Consider the following 19,331-nt stretch of genomic DNA (forward strand, 5'->3'; position numbering starts at 1 on the left):
GCTCCCCCTGACTCCAGAGAGAGCAGGCTCTGACTTCCACAGCCTGGAGCAGCCACCCTGGCACAGGCCCTCCACCCGCACCAGAAAATGAGCCTCCCTTTGTGAACACTTGAGTCTCTGTCTCTAATGACAGGCCAGCAAGGTGATGCCTCCTTGAGCCTCAGTTTCCTCATCTTAAACTGAGAACAGGGCCCCTCTCACAGAGCTGGGCATGCTCTTGTGTGAAAGCATGTAGTTGGCACATGGTATGCCATTGAGAAGAGGCAGCTGCTCTTCAGTGCCAGGCAGCAACTTCCAGGATAGCGCACCACTGGGGCCACCAAGGGACCAGGAGACCTGGGAGGTGGCCCCATCCTGGGAGATCCCCAAGCCTAAGAATCTTGTGGTCATTCGGTCTCAGACACTGACAAATCCCAGGCAGCGTGAGTGCAGATGGGGACCCACAAGTAGAGGAGCCTCTGAGAGGAGAATGCCAGCAAGAGCCCACGGTGGCCCAGTCCCTGCGACAGACCCCACTGTGCTGCCGCTGCCGCCTCTCCCTCTATCCTGAAAGGCCACAGTGGGCCAGTGCCCACAACAGACCCCACCGTGCTGCCGCTGCCGCCTCTCCCTCTATCCTGAAAGGCCACAGTGGGCCCAGTCCCTGTGACAGACCCCACCGTGCTGCCGCTGCCGCCTCTCCCTCTATCCTGAAAGGCCACAGTGGGCCCAGTCCCTGTGACAGACCCCACCGTGCTGCCGCTGCCGCCTCTCCCTCTATCCTGAAAGGCCACAGTGGGCCCAGTCCCTGTGACAGACCCCACCGTGCTGCCGCTGCCGCCTCTCCCTCTATCCTGAAAGGCCACAGTGGGCCCAGTCCCTGTGACAGACCCCACCGTGCTGCCGCTGCCGCCTCTCCCTCTATCCTGAAAGGCCACAGTGGGCCCAGTCCCTGTGACAGACCCCACCGTGCTGCTGCTGCCGCCTCTCCCTCTATCCTGAAAGGCCACAGTGGGCCCAGTCCCTGTGACAGACCCCACTGTGCTGACGCTGCCACCTCTCCCTCTATCCTGAAAGGCCACAGTGGGCCCAGTCCCTATGACAGACCCCACCATGTTGACACTGCTGCCTCTCCCTCTATCCTGAAAGGCCACAGTGGGCCCAGTCCCTGTGACAGACCCCACTGTGCTGACGCTGCCACCTGTCCCTCTATCCTAAAAGGCCATATCTCACAGTGTGGTGAGGAACTTGGGCTGCAGAGTCAGACAGTCCTGGGTTCAAGTCCTAGCTTACAAGACTCATGCCTTGGTCAAGTAGGTTCACATCACTGAGCCTCAGTTTCCTCATTGTGGGGAGGGTAAGGGTGCTTTACACAAAGTTTTGGCAACAGTGTGAGTGCACTCAATGAAGTTGCAGGGGCATCAGAGCGTGTGAGCACGTGAGCGCTCACTACCTAGTGACTGCTTGGTCTATCGAGAGCCCCCCAGCGACCCCTGGTATCCTCGTGCTCCCCGCCAGTCCACTCCTCACTCCTTTAGGGAGGACATGAGGAAAGGCTGCTTATGAGGCTGGCCTGCTTGGAAGATGCTTCTTTCAAGCTCTCCATCAACAGATGTCAGTTCCTTCAAACATCTGTGAAATACGAAGCCACGCACTGTCTCACACAAAGGGAGAGAATGATGAGAAGAAAGTAGCCGCGCTGGCCACTGTGCCCTGTCTCAGGTGCTGTGGGAACTGCGTCCACTGCCATCACATTCTCCTCAGGTAACAGGGAAAAAGACTCATGAGAAGAAAAGCGGCCAAGGGGCCAGAGGGCCGGGCTCTGGAAAGGTGGACTCCATCCTCAGCTCCCAACAGGTGGCAGCTCAGAGCTGGAATCCAGCTCAGGTGAGGAGGAAATGTCCCTGGGTAGCAGACAAAGCCACACAGGATCTCACTGCAGGAAAGTCCATTGTCAGACCCTGCTCAGAAGAAATCCCTGGGTACAGCTGGAAGAAGAGCAGCCCGGGAGGCAGCCGTGGCCAGTTCCCCTGAGCAGTGCTGCTTCTGCACAGGCTCGTGCAGTGACCTGCCATGCTAGTGCACTCACTTGCGAGGTGCCCAGCATGTGGTGTCGGTAACAGTGAAGTTGGTGACTGTTTGACGTGTCCAGAATGAGACTCATGGTTATCTGCATGGGTCATGTTCACTCGCTGCACTCCACCCCTCTTTCTGAGAGGGAGGTGGCCGTCGGGCCAGTGGCCTGGTAGTTTAGCACACCAGGGCCTCTCTTGTCTGTGCTACAGCTCAGTATGGGTGGTGGTGGGGTCAGCCTATGACCACCCTGACGCCCGTTATGTTAGAGAACTGGGGGGCCAAGCACATGCTATGGTACACCACCCAGAGAGGAGGAGCCGATGGGCAGGAGGCTCAGGGGCCTGGAGCAGCCGTCCCAGCTAACCATCAGACTCCCACCAGCCCTGGGCCCTGGACAGTGGACCCGAGATGGTCATTAAGAAGAGCTCCTTCCTGGGAGGAGGACAAAGGCCCCTGGGCAGGTCCGATGTACCTGCTGCAATGCGTGAGGGCAACCCCACACCACCCACAGGCGCTGGTGTCACAGAGCAACATGCAGCAACCTACGGCTGACCATGGAGGACTGAGGGGATCTTACAAAGGAACTCTGGGCCTCATCTGACTTTATTAAGTTGATTACATTGTTGTCTGACCAATGGGCAAGAAGAGCTGTGGTCAGAGAATAGGCCATGCCTCAAGGGTGGGGAGAAGATTGGAACATCAAGTGGATACGGGATGTGAGTCTTCTAAGACAGGAGAGGCTGAAGGAGAAAGAGGGTGCCTCCCTGCAAAGAGGCAGAGCAGGAAGCTGCACGTTGCCCTGGAAAGGCTCACTGCCGGGAGTGCAGGTGAGAGGAAAGCCAGAGGCCCGCCCACGGAGCAAGCTTGGTGCATGGACTCCCGGATGCTGCAGCAGGTCACAGAGCAAGTTTGCAGGGGCCTGGCTGGAGCTGCAGAGGAGACTGTCCGGTGGAGAGGATGTTGCAAACAGAAGGCTCCAGTTATGTCCTGGTGAATGGCCCCCAGGCCCGACATGCAAGGCTGCCCACAATTCTGTGTGCACGTTTCATGTGGACTTGCCGTGGATTGTCGGGGCTGTACAGTGTTTGCTATGAAACGTCTCAGCCCCAAACGGAGGCAAGTGGGCGTGCCTGGATTTTAGTCATGCTCTTGACACTGGAAAGAGGGTGAACACTCAATAAAAAGTTCAAAGAATTACCTGGAGACTTGGAGACTCTGAGGGTTGCTGTGTTTACTGGCCGGGCAGCTCCAGGTGTGCTTGCAGTGTGGCCGAGGAGGCTGGGGAGAAGTTGGGGAGGGAGGGAGGTTGCTCTGCGGGGCTTCCTGAGCTAACTGATTATGTAGTCCGGGGTGCTCTTGCCTCCTTCAGGAGCATCTGGTCTTTCAAAGCTGTTGCTAAAATTTAACCCTTTTCCTCTGAAGCAGGGGACGTCTCTATGCCACCCTGGGGCCCAACTGGCGGGTTCCAGTTCGGAACTCTCCCAGAACCCGGAGCTGTGTCTACAGGTATCCATGTGTTCATGTGTTCATTTGTTTGACACATAGCTTGTTATATGGCGTGTTGGATGCCAAGCACTGTGCTAGAGGCTGCCGAAAGAAACAGACACAGCCTTTGCCCCTGTGAGGCTACTGCCAGGTGCACTGGCTGTCCCAGAGGAGGTGAGGGGCACTCAGGAAGAGGAGGGGGAGCTTACTTGGTTCAGGAGATCAGGGAGGGCCTCCCTGAAAAAGAGACTGGAAGAACGATAGGAATTCGCCAAATAATTGGAAGTGGAGGGGCAATGAGAGTGCTGCCAGCGAAGGGACAGCGTGGGCTGTGAGGTAGGAAGGGCTGGATGATTCGAGTGAAGGGAAGGGAGGGAATGTTGGAAGGAATGAGAGAGGGCAGGGACATGAGATGAGCCGGAGCTGCATCCAGCATCCAGCAGGGGTGAGGATGGTGGCTCAGACCTTAAAAACGACAGGGAGCCATAAAAGGGGCTTGCTGTGGGTGGGTGGAGGAGAGGAGAGGAGAGGAGAGGGGGAGGGTGGAGGCACTGGCCAGTGTGGACCCAGGAAGGCCAGTGGAGCACACTGGGCAGTGGCTCAAAGGACGGTCTGGTGGCCTAAGGTGTAGTGGGATGGCTAAGATGGATGGTCAGACATGTTTAGTACCTGATCCCCAGTGCATCCTTGGGATTGATTAGGTTACAGGGGCATCCGAAACAGAAGAAAACCCCAGTTTTCTGGCTGAAGCAGCCAGTAGGGGGTGGTGCCGTTCCTGGGGCGTGGGCAGATCTGGAGCTCAGGAGGGAGGTGTAGGCTGCCATGCCCTTGGACACCTTCATCTGTAGGTGATGCTTGAGTCCCCAAGAGAGAGGATGAGTGAAGAGCCTGGGAAAGGTGTGGGGAATGGTGCGTGTGGGCTCGCGTCCCTCTTGTCACTCCACACCGCCTCTTCCCTTCCTCGCTGCTCCTCTGAGGCTCCTGCCAACACCAGAAGGAAGGGCTGCTGGAGCTGGGGCTTCGCAGGCACGAGCTCCTCAGGTGTGGAGGAGCCCACACCAGCCCCAGGGAGCGGCCAGGCTGCAGCCACGACAAAAGCAGCCCTCAGGATAGGTTGGGGGTGCTGATCGGGGCCTGGGTTATGAGGAGCTTGGTCACCAAGCCTGGAGCTTTGCTGCCCCAGAGAGACAGGTGTGGGAGTCCTTGGCGGCGGGCCCTTCATGTGCGTCATCACCTGGCCCTCCCCTCCGGGCCTTGCCCTGTGCTGTTGAGTCTGGACTGCTGGGACATGACGGACTTGGTAGTGAGGCACCTGTGGTCCCCAGTGAGAGGGGGCTTGACCTCAGCTCCTCCAGGGCGATGTCTGACCAGTGGTCTCTCCTCAGCCCCACCGGCCCGTGCATCTGTTCTCTGGGGAATTCGGCAGCCGTGCCCACCATGGAGGGGCCTCTGAGAAGAAAAACCCTGCTCAAGGAAGGGCGGAAGCCTGCGGTAAGTACAGAGCTGCATCCACCCGGGCAGCAGGGGCTTCCGCGTCTGTAAATAGTGCTCACTCCTAGAGGTCTCAGCAAGAAAGTCACATGCGTGGCAGAGGCCCGGCTTGCACTGGGCGCGCAGTGAGCTGAATTCTCAGGAATTATGCCCGACACTGCCTTAAAATGAACAAAGGAAGGGCTCCCTGAGTAAAGGAGCAAGAGAGGGGAGGGATGACGCCTCCTCTCTTGGTCCTAGGTGGAAGTTAGCATTGCCAGGGGTTGGTGCAGGGCCAGGGAAGGGATGGGGCCTGCAGTGGCATTGATGGGATGGCTGGGTCTGGAATCAGCCAGGGGTCCTCTACCCCCATGACCCCTGGTGGCATCACTCAGCCTCTCCTTCCTCTGTAGCTGTCCTCGTGGACCAGGTACTGGGTCATACTCTCAGGATCCACCCTCCTGTACTACGGAGCCAAGTCCTTGCGGGGCACAGACAGAAAACACGTAAGTCCCTTGAAAGGACTCTAGTACTGGGACTTCCTCTAGTGGGGAAGGGAGCTGTGTGAACCGTGGAGGATGGTGGTGGGAAAGGGATCTATGTGAACTGCGGAGGATGCAGGCGGGAAGGTGGCAGGGGAGGGAGGGAGCCTTGCCTGACCCAGGTCGGCCTCCCTTGCGGAGCGGAGGGCTGGGCCCGGGTCTCCGGCTGTGTTGTTGCTCTCCTCCAGTATAAATCCACACCTGGCAAAAAGGTTTCCATCGTGGGCTGGATGGTGCAGCTGCCTGATGACCCCGAGCACCCAGATATCTTCCAGCTGAACAACCCTGACAAAGGTAGGCAGCAGGCCAGAGCTGGTGCCTGCAGCTGCTCTCTGCCCATTTTCTCTCCTGCTCAGTGTGCATTTTGAAGTTATTAGGAGCTTTTGAGGCTGCTGCCTTCCCTTTGCTTTAGATTCTGATGTTCGTGGGGTCCATGCTAGTCCACAAAAGCTGCATAGATCATGGTTGGCATGTCCTTTGAGCAGGGCACAAGGCACAGGGTGCTGGAATCCTTTTTGCGGCCTTACCTGTGGCTGCTGGGGCCCATCACTCCAGGAGCTGTAGCCTCACGGTCTTGGAATAAATAGTAAGGCTGGATGAAGCAGGGCCATGAGGCTGGAAGGGTCTTGGCTCTGGGGAGATTTCAGGGATCCCCTGACATGCCTGTGCCATGAGACTCTGGCAGTTTCCAGATCCAAGGCCAACTCAGAGAAGAACCCTTTTAACTTCCCAAAGCTCCAACCTTCTCTAGCTGTCTCCCAGTTCCTCCTGGTTCCCACTTCACGATCATGTTGTGAAGAAGGAGAGATTCTGGATGCCATCCTGTCGAGTAGCCCTGTCTTCATTGACATTCGGAACAGACTGTGGCGGGTCTCCTCAGTAACCCATGTCACATGACAAAAATCCAAAATTGCCTGGGTCAATTGGATTCCAACCAGGCAAACTGATTGGGGCTGGAAAATCCCCACGCATTTTCACACCTTAACAGGAATGTTCTACTGTAGGGTTCATGAACACACATATCACCTGGAGATCTGATTAAAATTCAGATTTGGACTCAACAAATCTGGGGTAGAGACCAAGATTCTGCATTTCCAACAAGCTCCCGGGCGATGCAGATGGCGGTGCTGGTGGGGAGACCATGCCTTGCGTGTCAGGCTCTAATGTTCTTAGCTGAGAAGCAGAGAAACAAAGGGAGCGTCCAGGATCCTGGAATGGGGAAGAGATAAATTGCCAAGTTCTCTGCTCAGTGCCTGAGTGACTGAAGCCACATTTGTTGCACACATGTGGCAGTGTGTCCTGAGTTTGGTTACCATTGTTCCTCCCTCAACAGTCTGGACCGGATTAGCAGTGGTTTCTTAAGGAAATGTGACACAAGGGGTGGCCAGGGTCCATGGACAGAATTCAAGAGGTCTATGACCTTGGGTGTGGAAAAAAATGCATCTTTGTTTTCAGTGACTTCTGACTCCTTCAGTTATGAGTATAAGCATCCAACAATAAAAATGTTAGCAATACCTATGATTTTATCTCCAAGAGAAATCACATATTGTTACAGACATTTCAAAATGTCACTTACGCTCATCTCTTTGAAATTACAGTACAGTATCAGACTCGTACTAGATCTTGTTCTTAGTGCTTTAATATAGAAGCACCTGTAGAATTATACCACTGGTTTGTTTTTTAGTAGTTTAATAACTATATTTGAGTATTATCGATTTCCTTTGTATTTGATACATTTGGAAACATTATTCTGAGGATGGTCCACAGGCTTAACCAGACAGCCAAAGGCACCATGGCCCCAGAATGGTTAAAAGCCATGGTCCAAAGAGACCACTGGAGGGAGCCCTGGAGGCTGCTTTCTCTGCATGTTCCAGCTCACCTGGGCCGACCTTCCTAGTTTAGTTACCCGTGTTTACATTTATCTTTATGCCACAGTCACCAGCTGACCCTCCTACGCGGCCCTCTTCTTAACTCATGGTTTCTCTATCCATCAGGCAATGTTTACAAGTTTCAGACTGGTTCCCGATTTCATGCAATACTGTGGCACAAGCATTTGGATGATGCATGTAAAAGCAACAGGCCTCAGGTAAAGTCACCAAAATCCTGCTTGTCACCTGAAATATCCTCTCCCACCCTTGGAACTAAGGGTCCTTAGAAAACAGGGTTCTCTTCTTTCAGAGCCCATTAGCCACACTCTCAGATACCCTCTCCTGATCAGCATCTTCTCTTGAGACAAGGCACCCCCTTGCTCAGCTTAGAACTAAGCCCAGCTCCAGACCAGAACTTTGAATCTGGTTCCTGTGTCTTTCCCACAATAGGAAATGCCACAGAAACACCCACTAGGGGATAGTTATGAGCAGCTGCGATATCACCCCAGGATCGGGTTCTAGCATCTATTTAGGTCATCCCTGCCAAGAGCTGACTTCATGGGAATACCGCACACTCACTCCTCCCTGCCCCACAACCCTTGGGAATGATGCAGCTAACTTACTGACAGCCAGCCATGGGCCAGGCAAGGCTGCTGGTGAAAGGGGTCCCTAGCTTCTCAGTGTGTTTGAACCAGTAGATTCTCTACTGACATAGGCCCCCTCTGGCCTACTGGGCCTGGCTTGTGGTATGGTCCCCTCCCCTGGTCGCCCCCAGCCATCCCACCAAGGGTGTTACATGAAATGCTTCACGTGCAGGAATTGGCCGAATTCTCCCAACATCCCCGTGAGGTAGATTCTCTTCCTGTCTCCATTTTATGCTGAGGATCCTGAGGCTCAGAAATGGGCAGACACATGGTTAAGGTCCCACATGAGTGAGCAGTGGAGCTGGGATTGAACCCAAGTATGTCTCACTCCCCTGATTCGCCACTCGTTGCCCCTGAGCCCTCCTGCCTGTCCTGCCTCCACGTCCCTGGTAACCCCCGCAGCTGAGCAAAAGACCGGAAGCACATCCCCCGCTGTCCAGGCTTGTGAGAGAAATGGCTGCCTTTGCCCTCAGCAGCTAATGGGAGCGGGCTGAAGCCTCCTGCTCCCTGGGGGTCAGGTGGGCAGCACTGATGCTCCTGTCCCTAAGTGTCTATGTGTGTGTTCCCCAAGGATCAGCCAGAGGAGGAGTGGGGGAAGCAGGAGTCCTCTCCTAGCCCATCTCGGGAGGGCTAGGCGCATGGCATAGAGGGCTAGGCGCATGGCATAGAGGGTGGCGCTTCAAGGAGGACAGTTGGGGGTAGTGCCTGGAAGTAGACTCAGCAAACCTCCTTGCTGGTAGCAGCTCTGAAGTCTGGGGAACCTCAGCAAAGGCAAGTGCATACCAGGCATTTGGGTCCAGGAGGATGGGGACTTCGTGGTGCCACAAGGCACAGTCACAGACTTCTTGGTCCCTCCAAGTGGTTCTGGAAGCTGGAGGGAGGTCTCTAGTGACAGCGACAGGTCCCAGGGCTCTGTGCTCAGCTCGGTCCTATTCAGGATCTGTAACACAGATGAGGACAAATACGAGCAGCTGATTGAAATTATAGATGATGAGAAGCTAGAAAGCAGAATTAGCAAGTTCTCAGAATTAGTCCTTGACCAACTAAAACAGGACAAGACCAATACAAGAATAAACAGGTGCCACTGGTTCCAAATAAATTGCAGTTGATTCCCTTGTCCCCGGGGTGTGCTGACACATGTGCTCAAAGGCGTGTTTAAGAATGTTCACTGCAGCATTGTTCTTGATAGGAACAAAACCCTGGAAGCCTCTGTGACCCTCAGGGGGTCCCTGTTGTGCAACACTTGATAGTTTTTAGAAAGAGGCAGATCAGGGTAAAAACATTTGGAAAGGATGATCTCATCTGTATAAAAGTTCTAAGATGATACACAAGAAATGGTAATTCTGTCGTTTCTAGAGAGCTTTGTATATGGTTTGTACATTGAAGAAATGTAATTGGCCATCCGTATGACGCGAAGACAAGGGTTTTGGTCGGCAGCCATGTCAAGGTGATCCCTTGAGACAAGGTGATCCCTGAACGAGGCTGCTGCCGCCTCAGATTGCATTAAGAGAGGAAGAGCATCCTGGCCTCTTCCACGCTGGTCACACCGTGTGCGTCTGGGGTCCCTCAGTAGCTCTGAGGACCACTCTCTAAGAGCACAGCACACTGAAGCTCACCTACCACACACAGGAAGCCAGAGCAGCTCCAGGTCCAACAGGAACTGACAGCCCCAAGGTGGACCACATGGAGGGCAGTGTGGGGAAGGAGGCAGGGCCCTGTGCCTGAAGCCTGGGCAGCATGGTGGCCCCAGCCAGGAGCCACAGTGGTAACCCTGAGCAAAACCCATTGTCCCTCTTTGGAGAAGTGGCCAGAGGATGACAGCAGCCCCAGCAGGCAGCGCAGGCTGATCCCACAGAGCACTGATGGGTCAGTTTCATGTATTGGCAAATGTGGTGTAGCATGGCAAGGCTACAATTTTTAAGGATTTTTGTCTGATTTTCAGACCTGGAGGAGGGGATTTTTCTTCCTCCTTTTCCCCCTTTTTATTTCTAATTTACTTTCAACGAAATATTCCCACTCTATGCTACATGTAATAATAAAAAGTTGACAACAACTGAAATATTCAACAGCAGAGGATGATTTAAGTGAATCACAGTATATCCGTGTGATGGAATGCCAGGAGGGTGTAAGAAAGGGTGTGACAGAAATGCATCTATTCACGTGGAACAATCACAGTGACTAGATTGATTTTCTATTCTGTGGAACTGCATGTCCTCAACTTGTTTTTGTTAACATTGAATACACTTAAACCTTATCTATAACATATGCGTAGCTATAAACAACAGCAATAAAACACCCTATTGCCACCATGTGCCTAACAGCAGAGCCACCAGGGCCTTGGAATGCTGTCCCTCACCATGGCCTCTTCCCACTTTGGCTTGTTCCCCTCCCACCTGTGCCCCAGAACCGCTCTCCTGATTTGTCTGCTGATTATTCCTTTAGAATTACCGGTCACGTACTTGATTCCTTCATGTATTGTCTGGGGTGCATTTTAAAACTGTCTTATAGGCCGGGCGCAGTGGCTCAAGCCTGTAATCCCAGCACTTTGGGAGGCCGAGACAGGCGGATCACAAGGTCAGGAGATCGAGACCATCCTGGCTAACACGGTGAAACCCTGTCTCTACTAAAAAATACAAAAAACTAGCCGGGCGAGGTGGCGGCCACCTGTAGTCCCAGCTACTCGGGAGGCTGAGGCAGGAGAATGGCATGAACCAGGGAAGCGGAGCTTGCAATGAGCTGAGATCCGGCCACTGCATTCCACCCTGGGCGACAGAGCGAGACTCCGTCTCAAAAAACAAAACAAAACAAAACAAAACAAAACAAAAACCTGTCTTATAAATAGAACCATAACGATGCATTTTCTTGTGTCTTGCTTTTCTCCTCTAACATGTTCCTAGGATTCATCTGTGTTACCACATGTAGCAGTCATTCATTTATTTTTACTGATTTTGTTGTTATTAGTTCTTCTGTTGGGCATCCCGGGACTGATTTTCTACTTTTTTGCTGTAGTGAACAGTGCTGCTAATGACCATTCTTAGAACTGTCACCTGGTACATGGAGAGGCATTTTTTTCCTAATTCATCATTTGACCAAACTGACACCAAAATGGATTTTTTTAAATGAAATTATTTCTAATCAAATCCTCCCCCAGCAGTGCCGATGGAGGAGGGCTGGGGCTGAGGGCCTGTTGGCAGCTTTTGGGGTTGGCAGAAACACTGTGAGCTTGGGGCTAGTAGTCCCGCCAGTAAAGGGGGCTAGGATCTTGTCCTGGGCACAGAGCTATGGGAAGGTCTTGGGATTTCTGATATCCCTGAACTGACTCTTTCTCCCGTGCTTCCGTTTGCCAACTCCCGCCACCCACCCTCTGCACACACCTCAGGCCTTCAGGATTTGTCTCTCTGCCCCAAGCGCAGTTTGATTTCCACTGAAGGAGACAGGTTGAGAGCGTGGGCTCTGGGTTCTTAGCCCTGCTGCTTACTTACTGTGTACTGAACCTCTCTAAGCCTCAGTTTCCTCGTCTTTGTAATGAGGACGATGCCAGTGCCTGCCCCATGGGGTTGAAGTGAGGACTCGAGGATGCAGTGCATGCGGTGGATTCCGAACAGTGCCTGGCGCGCAGCTGCCACTTCACATGGGGTGGCTATTGTTATTGCCATGCCCTCTCCCTGCCCAACCTGCTCATTCCCAGACTCACGGGGAAAGGCCTGTCCCTTCCTCTAGGGACCACCCCTTGTCCTCTGAGGTCGAAACTTTAACAAGAGACTGAGCTTTCTCTTCTAGGTACCTGCAAACCTTATGTCATTTGAGTAAGTCTCTGCAGGACGTGGCATGACTTCAGAGGCTTCTGGGAACCCAGGCTGGGCCTGGTGGTGAAGAGCAGTCCTGGGCACAGGCTGTGAGCCAGGGTGCTGGGAAACTCACAGCCAGACTCAGGGGACATGGCCTGTGGCCTCACCATCCCAGAGGGCTCCACCAGTGCGGGATCCACCTGTCAGTCCCCAGCGACTCTCATGACACTCATTCTGCAGCACCGCCTCTCGGGGCAGTGGTCAGACCCCAGACTGGACACCCCGCTCTCCCTCTCTGGGCCCACCACCTGTTATCTGCGACTAGAGAGCACCCGGCCCATGTTGGGTTCTCTGTGCTTTCTACTGCACAGAGTGGACAGCGCTAACTTACCTGCGAGAGGGGCCCGAGAGGAGGAACAGCTGTGGAACAAGCTTTTTACACCCCAAGTGTGTGGGATTGCTCGCCCACAGGGCTGCCTCAGATTTTGTACAACCCCGAAGCGTCCTCTGCGTGTGCGTGCTGTACGTGTGTGTGTGAGCGAGTGTGAACTCTTCAAGAAACATGCATTTTGGCACAAGACTTGTGACATCACACACTTCATTCGCTTTGAGGCCCTGCTTTAACCTTAAGTTACAGCCCTGTCCACCGAGGAAGGCCAGAGTGAGAGCCTAGATTCCTCCTGTGTTAAGGTCCCTCGCATTCTTTTACTGTAAACAAACAATGCCTTAAATTGTGTCATGTTTTCTGTTCCAATGGGTGCTATTCATCTGGAAGGCCTGCTTCCTGGGGCCCCGGGTCCCTTCCAGGCCTCTTTGCTGTCAGCCCTTCTGTGACAGGACCTGGCTTCAGGACTGTGGACTGGGCTGTTGGCCTGCTTGCTTCCTCCCTTCCCCATTCCTAGCAGGGCCTGAGGCCCTCCTCTTCTCACCCCTCCCACCATGCCAGAATGGGAAGTTGTGACGTTGCAGCTCCAACCGACGTGCTCATAGTGATCAGCTGTGCAGGAGCCAGGAGGCACCAACCTCTCCCTCCCCTCAGGGTGAAGCCTGTGCCCCCATCATCTCACCCCTTTGCCTCCACTGCCAGGGCGGGGCCCACCAAGATTCCTGATCATGAAGGGAAGCTGAGTGACCCTGAGACCTTAAGCTTCCCCAGTCGTGGCCCCAAACGCAGTCACCAGCAAGTTCTCCATTTTCCAAGTCCAAGGGCACAATTGTTGATGACCGTGTGACAAGAGAGCAAAGCCCTGGGGAGTGAACAGTCCAACCTCTGCATTCAGTTAGGAGCTCCTCACATGAACCACGTCCTTATCTGTCACCTTTTGTCACATTTTAAAGTGACTTATTTTGCACAAATACATTTTTATTCAAAATAATAAATTACTCTTTATCACAGTATCTTCTCTTCCCGCTTCCCCTTTAATTTGGATATCCTAACTCTGAGAAGTTAACCGTTAAACAGTTTTCCAGAAGAGACTGAATTTCTGGGTCCTTGCAGCTGTCATGGTTTCAGAGCTCACACTGATCGGGCATCAAGCTACCCTCAAGAGTTTCTGGGCTGGATGCTTCAGAACAACATCGACACCAATAAACTGTAATAGGTCAGTTTCAAAACGACCAAAAGACCCACCACTGTATTTTGACCAAATAATGACAACTTCTCTAGAAATCTGAATGACTTGGTAAGGAAAGTAATTGTCACCAGGGCCTCATTTTGTAGTTGAGTCTTACTGTGCTTAGTAATTCATCTTCCTTTTGAGCAAAGACTAGAATACTTTCCTGCTAAGAGAAACTCCAGGTGATAAAGTTGATGCCATCAAACCTTGACACTGGGTGCTTTGCACACCCACGCGGATGTTGCCCCTCATTCTCCCGATGACTATTCGAATCAGCATCTAGAGGCTGAATGACAATGCCAAACACTCCAGACACCTCTGACCAGAACCATGCAGTGTTAACACTTTAACTTACATTCAATCTGATTCTACCTGTTACCTTCTAAAAAGTCGTAAGTTTGGATGAAAGTGCAAGATGTGGAACATCAACTACCTATTTTCCTTGGGTTTTTCCATTCTGCAAACTGTCCGGGTTTTTCACACATGGAAGTATTATAGATGCCAATCCAAAAACCTCAGAATTTCAGGCACCACAAAAACAGGTAATTTTATATCCCTTATAAGTTTGTCTTTTCTTTCACAAATGTCTCAGCCTAATTTGAAATAGCACAATCACAATTCAAAATGTTTAGTCTTCTCACTAATTTAGTCTGTTTCCACGTCCTCTCCCAAGAACATTCTTAGCTCGGAATCTTGAAGAATCTCCTTAGACTTTGTTGGCAAAAGCCTTATAGAAGCAGTAAGAGCCTTGACCACACCGGAAGAGTCCTGGAGATAAGGCTGGAAGACACTCAGCTCTCTAAGCAGGGGCTCGGCCAAACATAGGCATTGAATGCTGCTTGTCTTCCCAGTGTTGGTTTGAACCCTGTGAGCCTGAGACAGAGAGGGCCAGGCACCAATCACAAGGTGGGAAAGTCCATGGGTGGACCCTCCCCCTGGAGGGAAGCATTTCTAGTTTTTGCTCCTGTACTGTCCAGAGTGCACAAATGTTTATAAAGCCATTGAAGGGATTATTTCTTGCATGCATATGCTGTATTTTTTTAAGCAAATGGATCATGGCACCCCAAAATGAAAGTTACAGAAAGGTGTCTACAACTGTGGAGTTGGTAGCTGGTAACATTGTGGTCCCAAGAACAACTCACTTCTCTCCCTAGGACAGTTGAACATGTTTTGTCATTCAAGATCAGTCAAGTGCATTCTGGCAACTGACATATTGATGGAGGATTGATTTGGTAGAGAGCAGTAGAAATCTTGTTCTAACTGTGCCCAGTGAGAGACTTTGGCCCCCTCCCTCCCTATAAGGCTGTGGAACCCGAGGAAGTAGATACTTGAAGAGATTCTGTTTAGGAAGAAACTCACTCTCTTTTGCCAATTGAATTTATAGTGCATTTTTTTTTTTTCTTACCAAGATGGCCAGTATCATCTTACCCCCACCTCCCTAGCCCCAAGAGGTGTACCTTTTTGGATGCCATTTTACAGGCGGAAATGCTCCATGAAACAGGAAACCACTTGCAGGCAACATCTGCTCTGTTCCTCAGGTGGGGCCCAGAGCCCTTCCCCGACGCTGCTGATGTCCGTAACCACTGGGGAGCATTGCCAAAAACACAGCTTTATGTTTTGTGAGCCCATAAATGACTTAAATCAGCTTTACATCATTTTTACATATCAAGTGGTTTCATGTTAAAAAACAAACTCCTAGTCCTTTAGAAATAACAGATTCTCTGCACAAAACCACCCATTCATTCATTTATTCATTCGCATCACTAGCAAGTGCTGCCTGTGCTAAGAACAAGTCAGATCTGATCCCTGCCCTCATGGACCTGACCACTCAACAAACAAGTAGTCCCCACCACACATATCTCCTTAGGCAAGACTTTGCCTCTCTCCTAGCCCTGAGTATAGATCCTGTGCATAGATTGCTCCAGAAAGGCATCAAAAGGCTCAACAGACTGAATAGCCTCTTGATCTGCGAGTTCAGTTGCAGTGAGGATGAAGTCACTATCCTAGAGGCTGGTTGGCCCAGAAGAGCCAGGCACAGAGCTGCAGTTGGCCATGCCGAGGATTCCAAAGGTGGAATGAGAGAGTAGGGTTGAAATGTCACAGTATCTGCTCCATAGGTTTCTGTTTTTAATTTCAATGTTAAATATAACTACAATGTGAGCGAGAACTGCATTTTCTTGGGTGTTGAGAACTTGTACCATGGACTTGAGACCACCTTGCAGCCCTATGCTGCACAAGCGTGTACACCCCCTGGGCAGCCTCAAAACCCCGCTTACAGCAGCAACACAGGAGATCATCTGTCCATTTTATAACCATTAATCTCTTTATCCATTTCTGAACGACTGTGACTATTCACTAATGAAATAATAGTAATTAATTAGTATGGTATAATCTTTAATAAATTTCGTGCCAAAATGCATGGTTTTCCACTTAGCATTCAAAATGTTGCATAGAGAGTAGTTTTCAATTTCTTATGTACTCTTTGAAGTAAGTTGAAAATCAGTTTCTACATTTTAATTCGTTTCCTGTTAAATCTGTTGCACTCTCCTGGGCTGTCTTTTTTTTCAGCAGACCCCTGCATGCAGTTGTGTAAGGACTTTCTCTAATTCTTGTGAATTGTCTCACCCGCAGTAACCACTGAACATCAACCAGCCCTCCATGGGGTTCTTTAGATTTTTGGTGAAGTATTTTGTTACCTCAGTCTTGTATCAAGTTGCTGTATTTTTCAGCTTGTTACATTGATAATAATTATTTCACTAATTAAATAATGTACAACATCTTTGTTTACTTTGAAATTAAATGTGTTTTCCAATGAATACTGCTCAGTTTATTAAAGTCACACACATTCACTTAGCAAACAGTTGCTGTTTCGGATAGACACAAAGGAGGCATGGGGAGCCCAAAACTCAGCTAGGACATAACCAGAGCATCAAAACCATGCAGGAGCAGCATCCTCAGGAAGGGACAGGCACTCCAGGGAGAGAGGCAGGAGACGTAGGATGCTTTAGAGGGCAGTGGGTATTTGGAGATTCAGTTCAGAGGTTGCAGAACACATGAAGGGTGGGGGCAATAGGGAGACAGAAATGAGAAGGAGCAGAGTGAGGCTGGGAAAAAGGCAACCCGATCTCATTGAGTACAGGTTTTGCGGGAGTAATGGGATTTTAAGTCTGAAAAGGTATGTTGGGAGGACTTCATGATGTTAGGCAAAAGCCCAGAACTCCACTATACCTCGCTTGGAGAAAAAAGAGGGCTGTCTTAAAAGGGCTATCTCGTGGAAACCTGAGGGGAGGACCAGGGGCATCTCTAGAGGGGCTGGAAGGAGAAATAAAAAGGCCTCCTCTACATCTTTCTCTCAGTGCTATCCGGGCAGCCCCTTCATTCTCTCACAAAGTTCAGACCTTACCAAGAAAGAACCTGGAAGTCATTGAGGAAGTGTGCACCAGGGGGTGATGTGATCCCCTGGCCTGGACTGCCTCAGTTTCCCAGCCAGTGCCTTCCAAAGCTGCAGTGGCCAGTCCCCCAAGCACAGGTTCCCCCACACAAGCACAGTCCTCGGGCTCTGCTCCACCATCCCAGTTCCAGGCCAGCATAGCCACACCTCCCTAGCTACGACAAAGCCCCGCTTGCCGCTTGCCGAGGTAGCCCTAGTTTACCACCTCCTCCTGATTTAGACGGCACGGTGGCCCCAGCTTTACCCAGATGGGGTCGCTGCCCTCAGTCACAGTGCAGTGTTCAAGGGCCCTGAGAAGAATGCATGTGACTTAGGGAAGTGAGGATGGGGTTGGGGGTTGTCACAGTTAGACACTAACAGTCAAGACGCGAACCCACAACTGGTATCCTGCAAAGCTCCAGCCCCTTAGCCTTACGGCGTCAGACGCCACAAACGGCCACTAGAAAACAGCAGTACCTCCCCCCTTGATGGATGGCAGGATCCCGGAGTCAACGCAGACCAGACGGCGAAACGCCGCTTTAGCCACGGGTGTGGGCATCTACCCCGCGCGGAGCCTGCGGGCAGGCTGGACGACGGCGCAGAAGGAGGAGGTGGCTGGGCGGGGCCACCGAGTGTGGGCGGGGCCTCACGGCCGGGCGGGGCTGTGGCGGGCCCTGTCAGAGCAGAACTGAGGAGGCGATGGAGCTGGTCTGGGAACCGAGTCGGTGGGAGCTTCGAAGGGAAAAGGCGGGGCTCCTGGGGGCGGAGCCATACCTGTGGGCGGGACAAGGAAAGGAGGGCCCTAGGGGCGGAGCTACAATAGAAAGGGCCAGGAGGTGCTGAGGCGATGAGGAGCCGAACTCCAAGGGTCGACGCTCGAGAAAGCAGAGGTTTGGGGTAAGAGCGAGGGCCTTGCGCGAGCTCAGTAGTGCAGTGGTAGGTGGGCGGGGCCAGGGTCTGTGCTGAGGGGCAAGCAGCAGGAGGGTTGGGGTCGTGGACGGGACAGTCGAGGATAGGATGGGCGTTTTGGGCCTGTGGGCCCCGCAGAGGTGCCGAAAGCCGGCGGCAAGAACCCGGCGGAGCTGGCGCGGGAGGGGCGTTACCGGAGCGCGGGGCGGGGCGTGGGCTGGGAGTGGGCGGGGCCTGCTCCGGGCTGAGGGCCCGGGGCAAGGAGAGCAGGAGTTGAGAGCGGGGCCGGGGCGGGGCCTGTAACAGGCTGAGCGGGCGCGGGGCGGGGCCTGTAACAGGCTGAGCGGGTGCGGGGCGGGGCCGGGACCAGGGTGAGCGATCGTGGGGCGGGGCCAGGACCAGGGTGAGTGATCGCGGGGCGGGGCTTGGGCCCCGCGGAGGGTCCAGGCAGGCTGGGGTTCGGGGCGGGGCTTGGGCGGGGCCTGAACCAGGATGAGAGGCGCGAGGCGGGCTGGGCCGTGGTTCGGGGCGGGGCCGGGGCGGGGCCTGGGCCCAGCGAGGGGCGGGGGGCGGGGCGTGGGCTGCGGCATGCGAGCCGAGCGGCCGGCCGAGGACCGAGCCCACCCGAGTGCGCCCGAGCCCGCGGCCCCCGCCCGGGGCGATGGAGCCGGAGCCCGGCGGGGTGGCCGCTGCGCTCCTGCGGCAGAAGAGGGCGGCGCTGCGGCGCAGGGGGTGCAGCTTCGAGAGCCCAAGGTACTGCGACCGGGGAGGGGTGCGGCCGGGCGGGGCGCTGGCCACGTGGGGGGATAGCGATGTGAAGGGACAGCGGGGCGAGGCCGCGGCGTGGGAAGGGTCGGCGGAGGCTCTGAGGAGACCGGGCGCGGAGCCCGGGCTGAGCGGCCGTGGACTGTGGGAGGGGCCGGGCCGTCGCGCGGGAGGTGAGGGGACGGGTGTCGGGCGTCCAGAAGCGTCGGTCCGGTGGCAGGCCCCGCACGCCCGCTGCTTCGGCAGGGCATGGGCTGAGGAGAGCGTGCCCTGCCCACCTCCGGTAAACGCTCAAGGGCAAGGTCGGGAGCTCACTCCTCTGTCCACTGGAGGCTTCCTTCCGGCGCCCCGCGTGCCCCGGCAGCCGCACACCTGCTGCCTCCCCGCCCCGGCTCGCCCTGGCGCCCGCGGCCCCCGCGCCCCTCTCCCTCGCGACGCCAGCCTCTGCCCGGGCCGCCGGCGCCCCTCGGCTGCTCTTCCCCCGGGGCCTCTCACGGGACGACCGCCGCCCGGGCGCATGCCCTCCCTCAGCTTCCCTGGCATTCCCTGAATTTGGAACGGATTCTCCTGCTTCGACGTCGCTCAAGTTGGCCCTACCATTTTCTCAGGTCTTGGAGATGACTCCAGCGTCCTCTCAGCCACACTTCCCGTCTCTGTTCTGACGCCTCTGAAATCCACACCCCAGCCGGCCGCGGGAGGGGTCTCCCTAAAGCTGTGACTGTGCCCTTCGCGGCCAACACCCCTTGAGGAGCTCCCCAT

General features: G+C 53.8%; 2 protein-coding genes across 20 annotated transcripts in view; both read left to right on the forward strand.

Annotated features, from left to right (window-relative positions):
- RALGPS1 (Ral GEF with PH domain and SH3 binding motif 1) overlaps positions 1–16,276 on the forward strand; it is a 304,597-nt gene extending 288,321 nt beyond the window's left edge. For 6 of the 14 annotated variants that reach the window (XM_008006183.3, XM_037994129.2, XM_008006189.3 and 3 more), the window contains 5 exons: positions 3,478–3,561; positions 4,926–5,031; positions 5,424–5,516; positions 5,741–5,846; positions 7,547–16,276. In XM_008006183.3, coding sequence (XP_008004374.2) covers positions 3,478–3,561; positions 4,926–5,031; positions 5,424–5,516; positions 5,741–5,846; positions 7,547–7,707 — 550 coding nt within the window. In that variant the 3' untranslated portion in view covers positions 7,708–16,276. Of the gene's footprint in view, positions 1–3,477; positions 3,562–4,925; positions 5,032–5,423; positions 5,517–5,740; positions 5,847–7,546 lie in introns of those variants that run through there. The other 8 variants (XM_073021927.1, XM_073021932.1, XM_073021926.1 and 5 more) reach the window with 6 other exon arrangements.
- Positions 16,277–17,618: 1,342 nt separating this feature from the next.
- The window catches only part of GARNL3 (GTPase activating Rap/RanGAP domain like 3), a 174,961-nt gene continuing 173,248 nt past the window's right edge, over positions 17,619–19,331 (forward strand). For 2 of the 6 annotated variants that reach the window (XM_037994105.2, XM_073021939.1), the window contains exon 1: positions 18,404–18,560. In XM_037994105.2, coding sequence (XP_037850033.1) covers positions 18,469–18,560 — 92 coding nt within the window. In that variant the 5' untranslated portion in view covers positions 18,404–18,468. Of the gene's footprint in view, positions 17,796–18,403; positions 18,561–19,331 lie in introns of those variants that run through there. The other 4 variants (XM_037994107.2, XM_037994110.2, XM_073021937.1 and 1 more) reach the window with 4 other exon arrangements.

The sequence above is a fragment of the Chlorocebus sabaeus genome, chromosome 12, assembly GCF_047675955.1.
Source record: "Chlorocebus sabaeus isolate Y175 chromosome 12, mChlSab1.0.hap1, whole genome shotgun sequence".
Classification (NCBI taxonomy): Eukaryota; Metazoa; Chordata; class Mammalia; order Primates; family Cercopithecidae; genus Chlorocebus; species Chlorocebus sabaeus.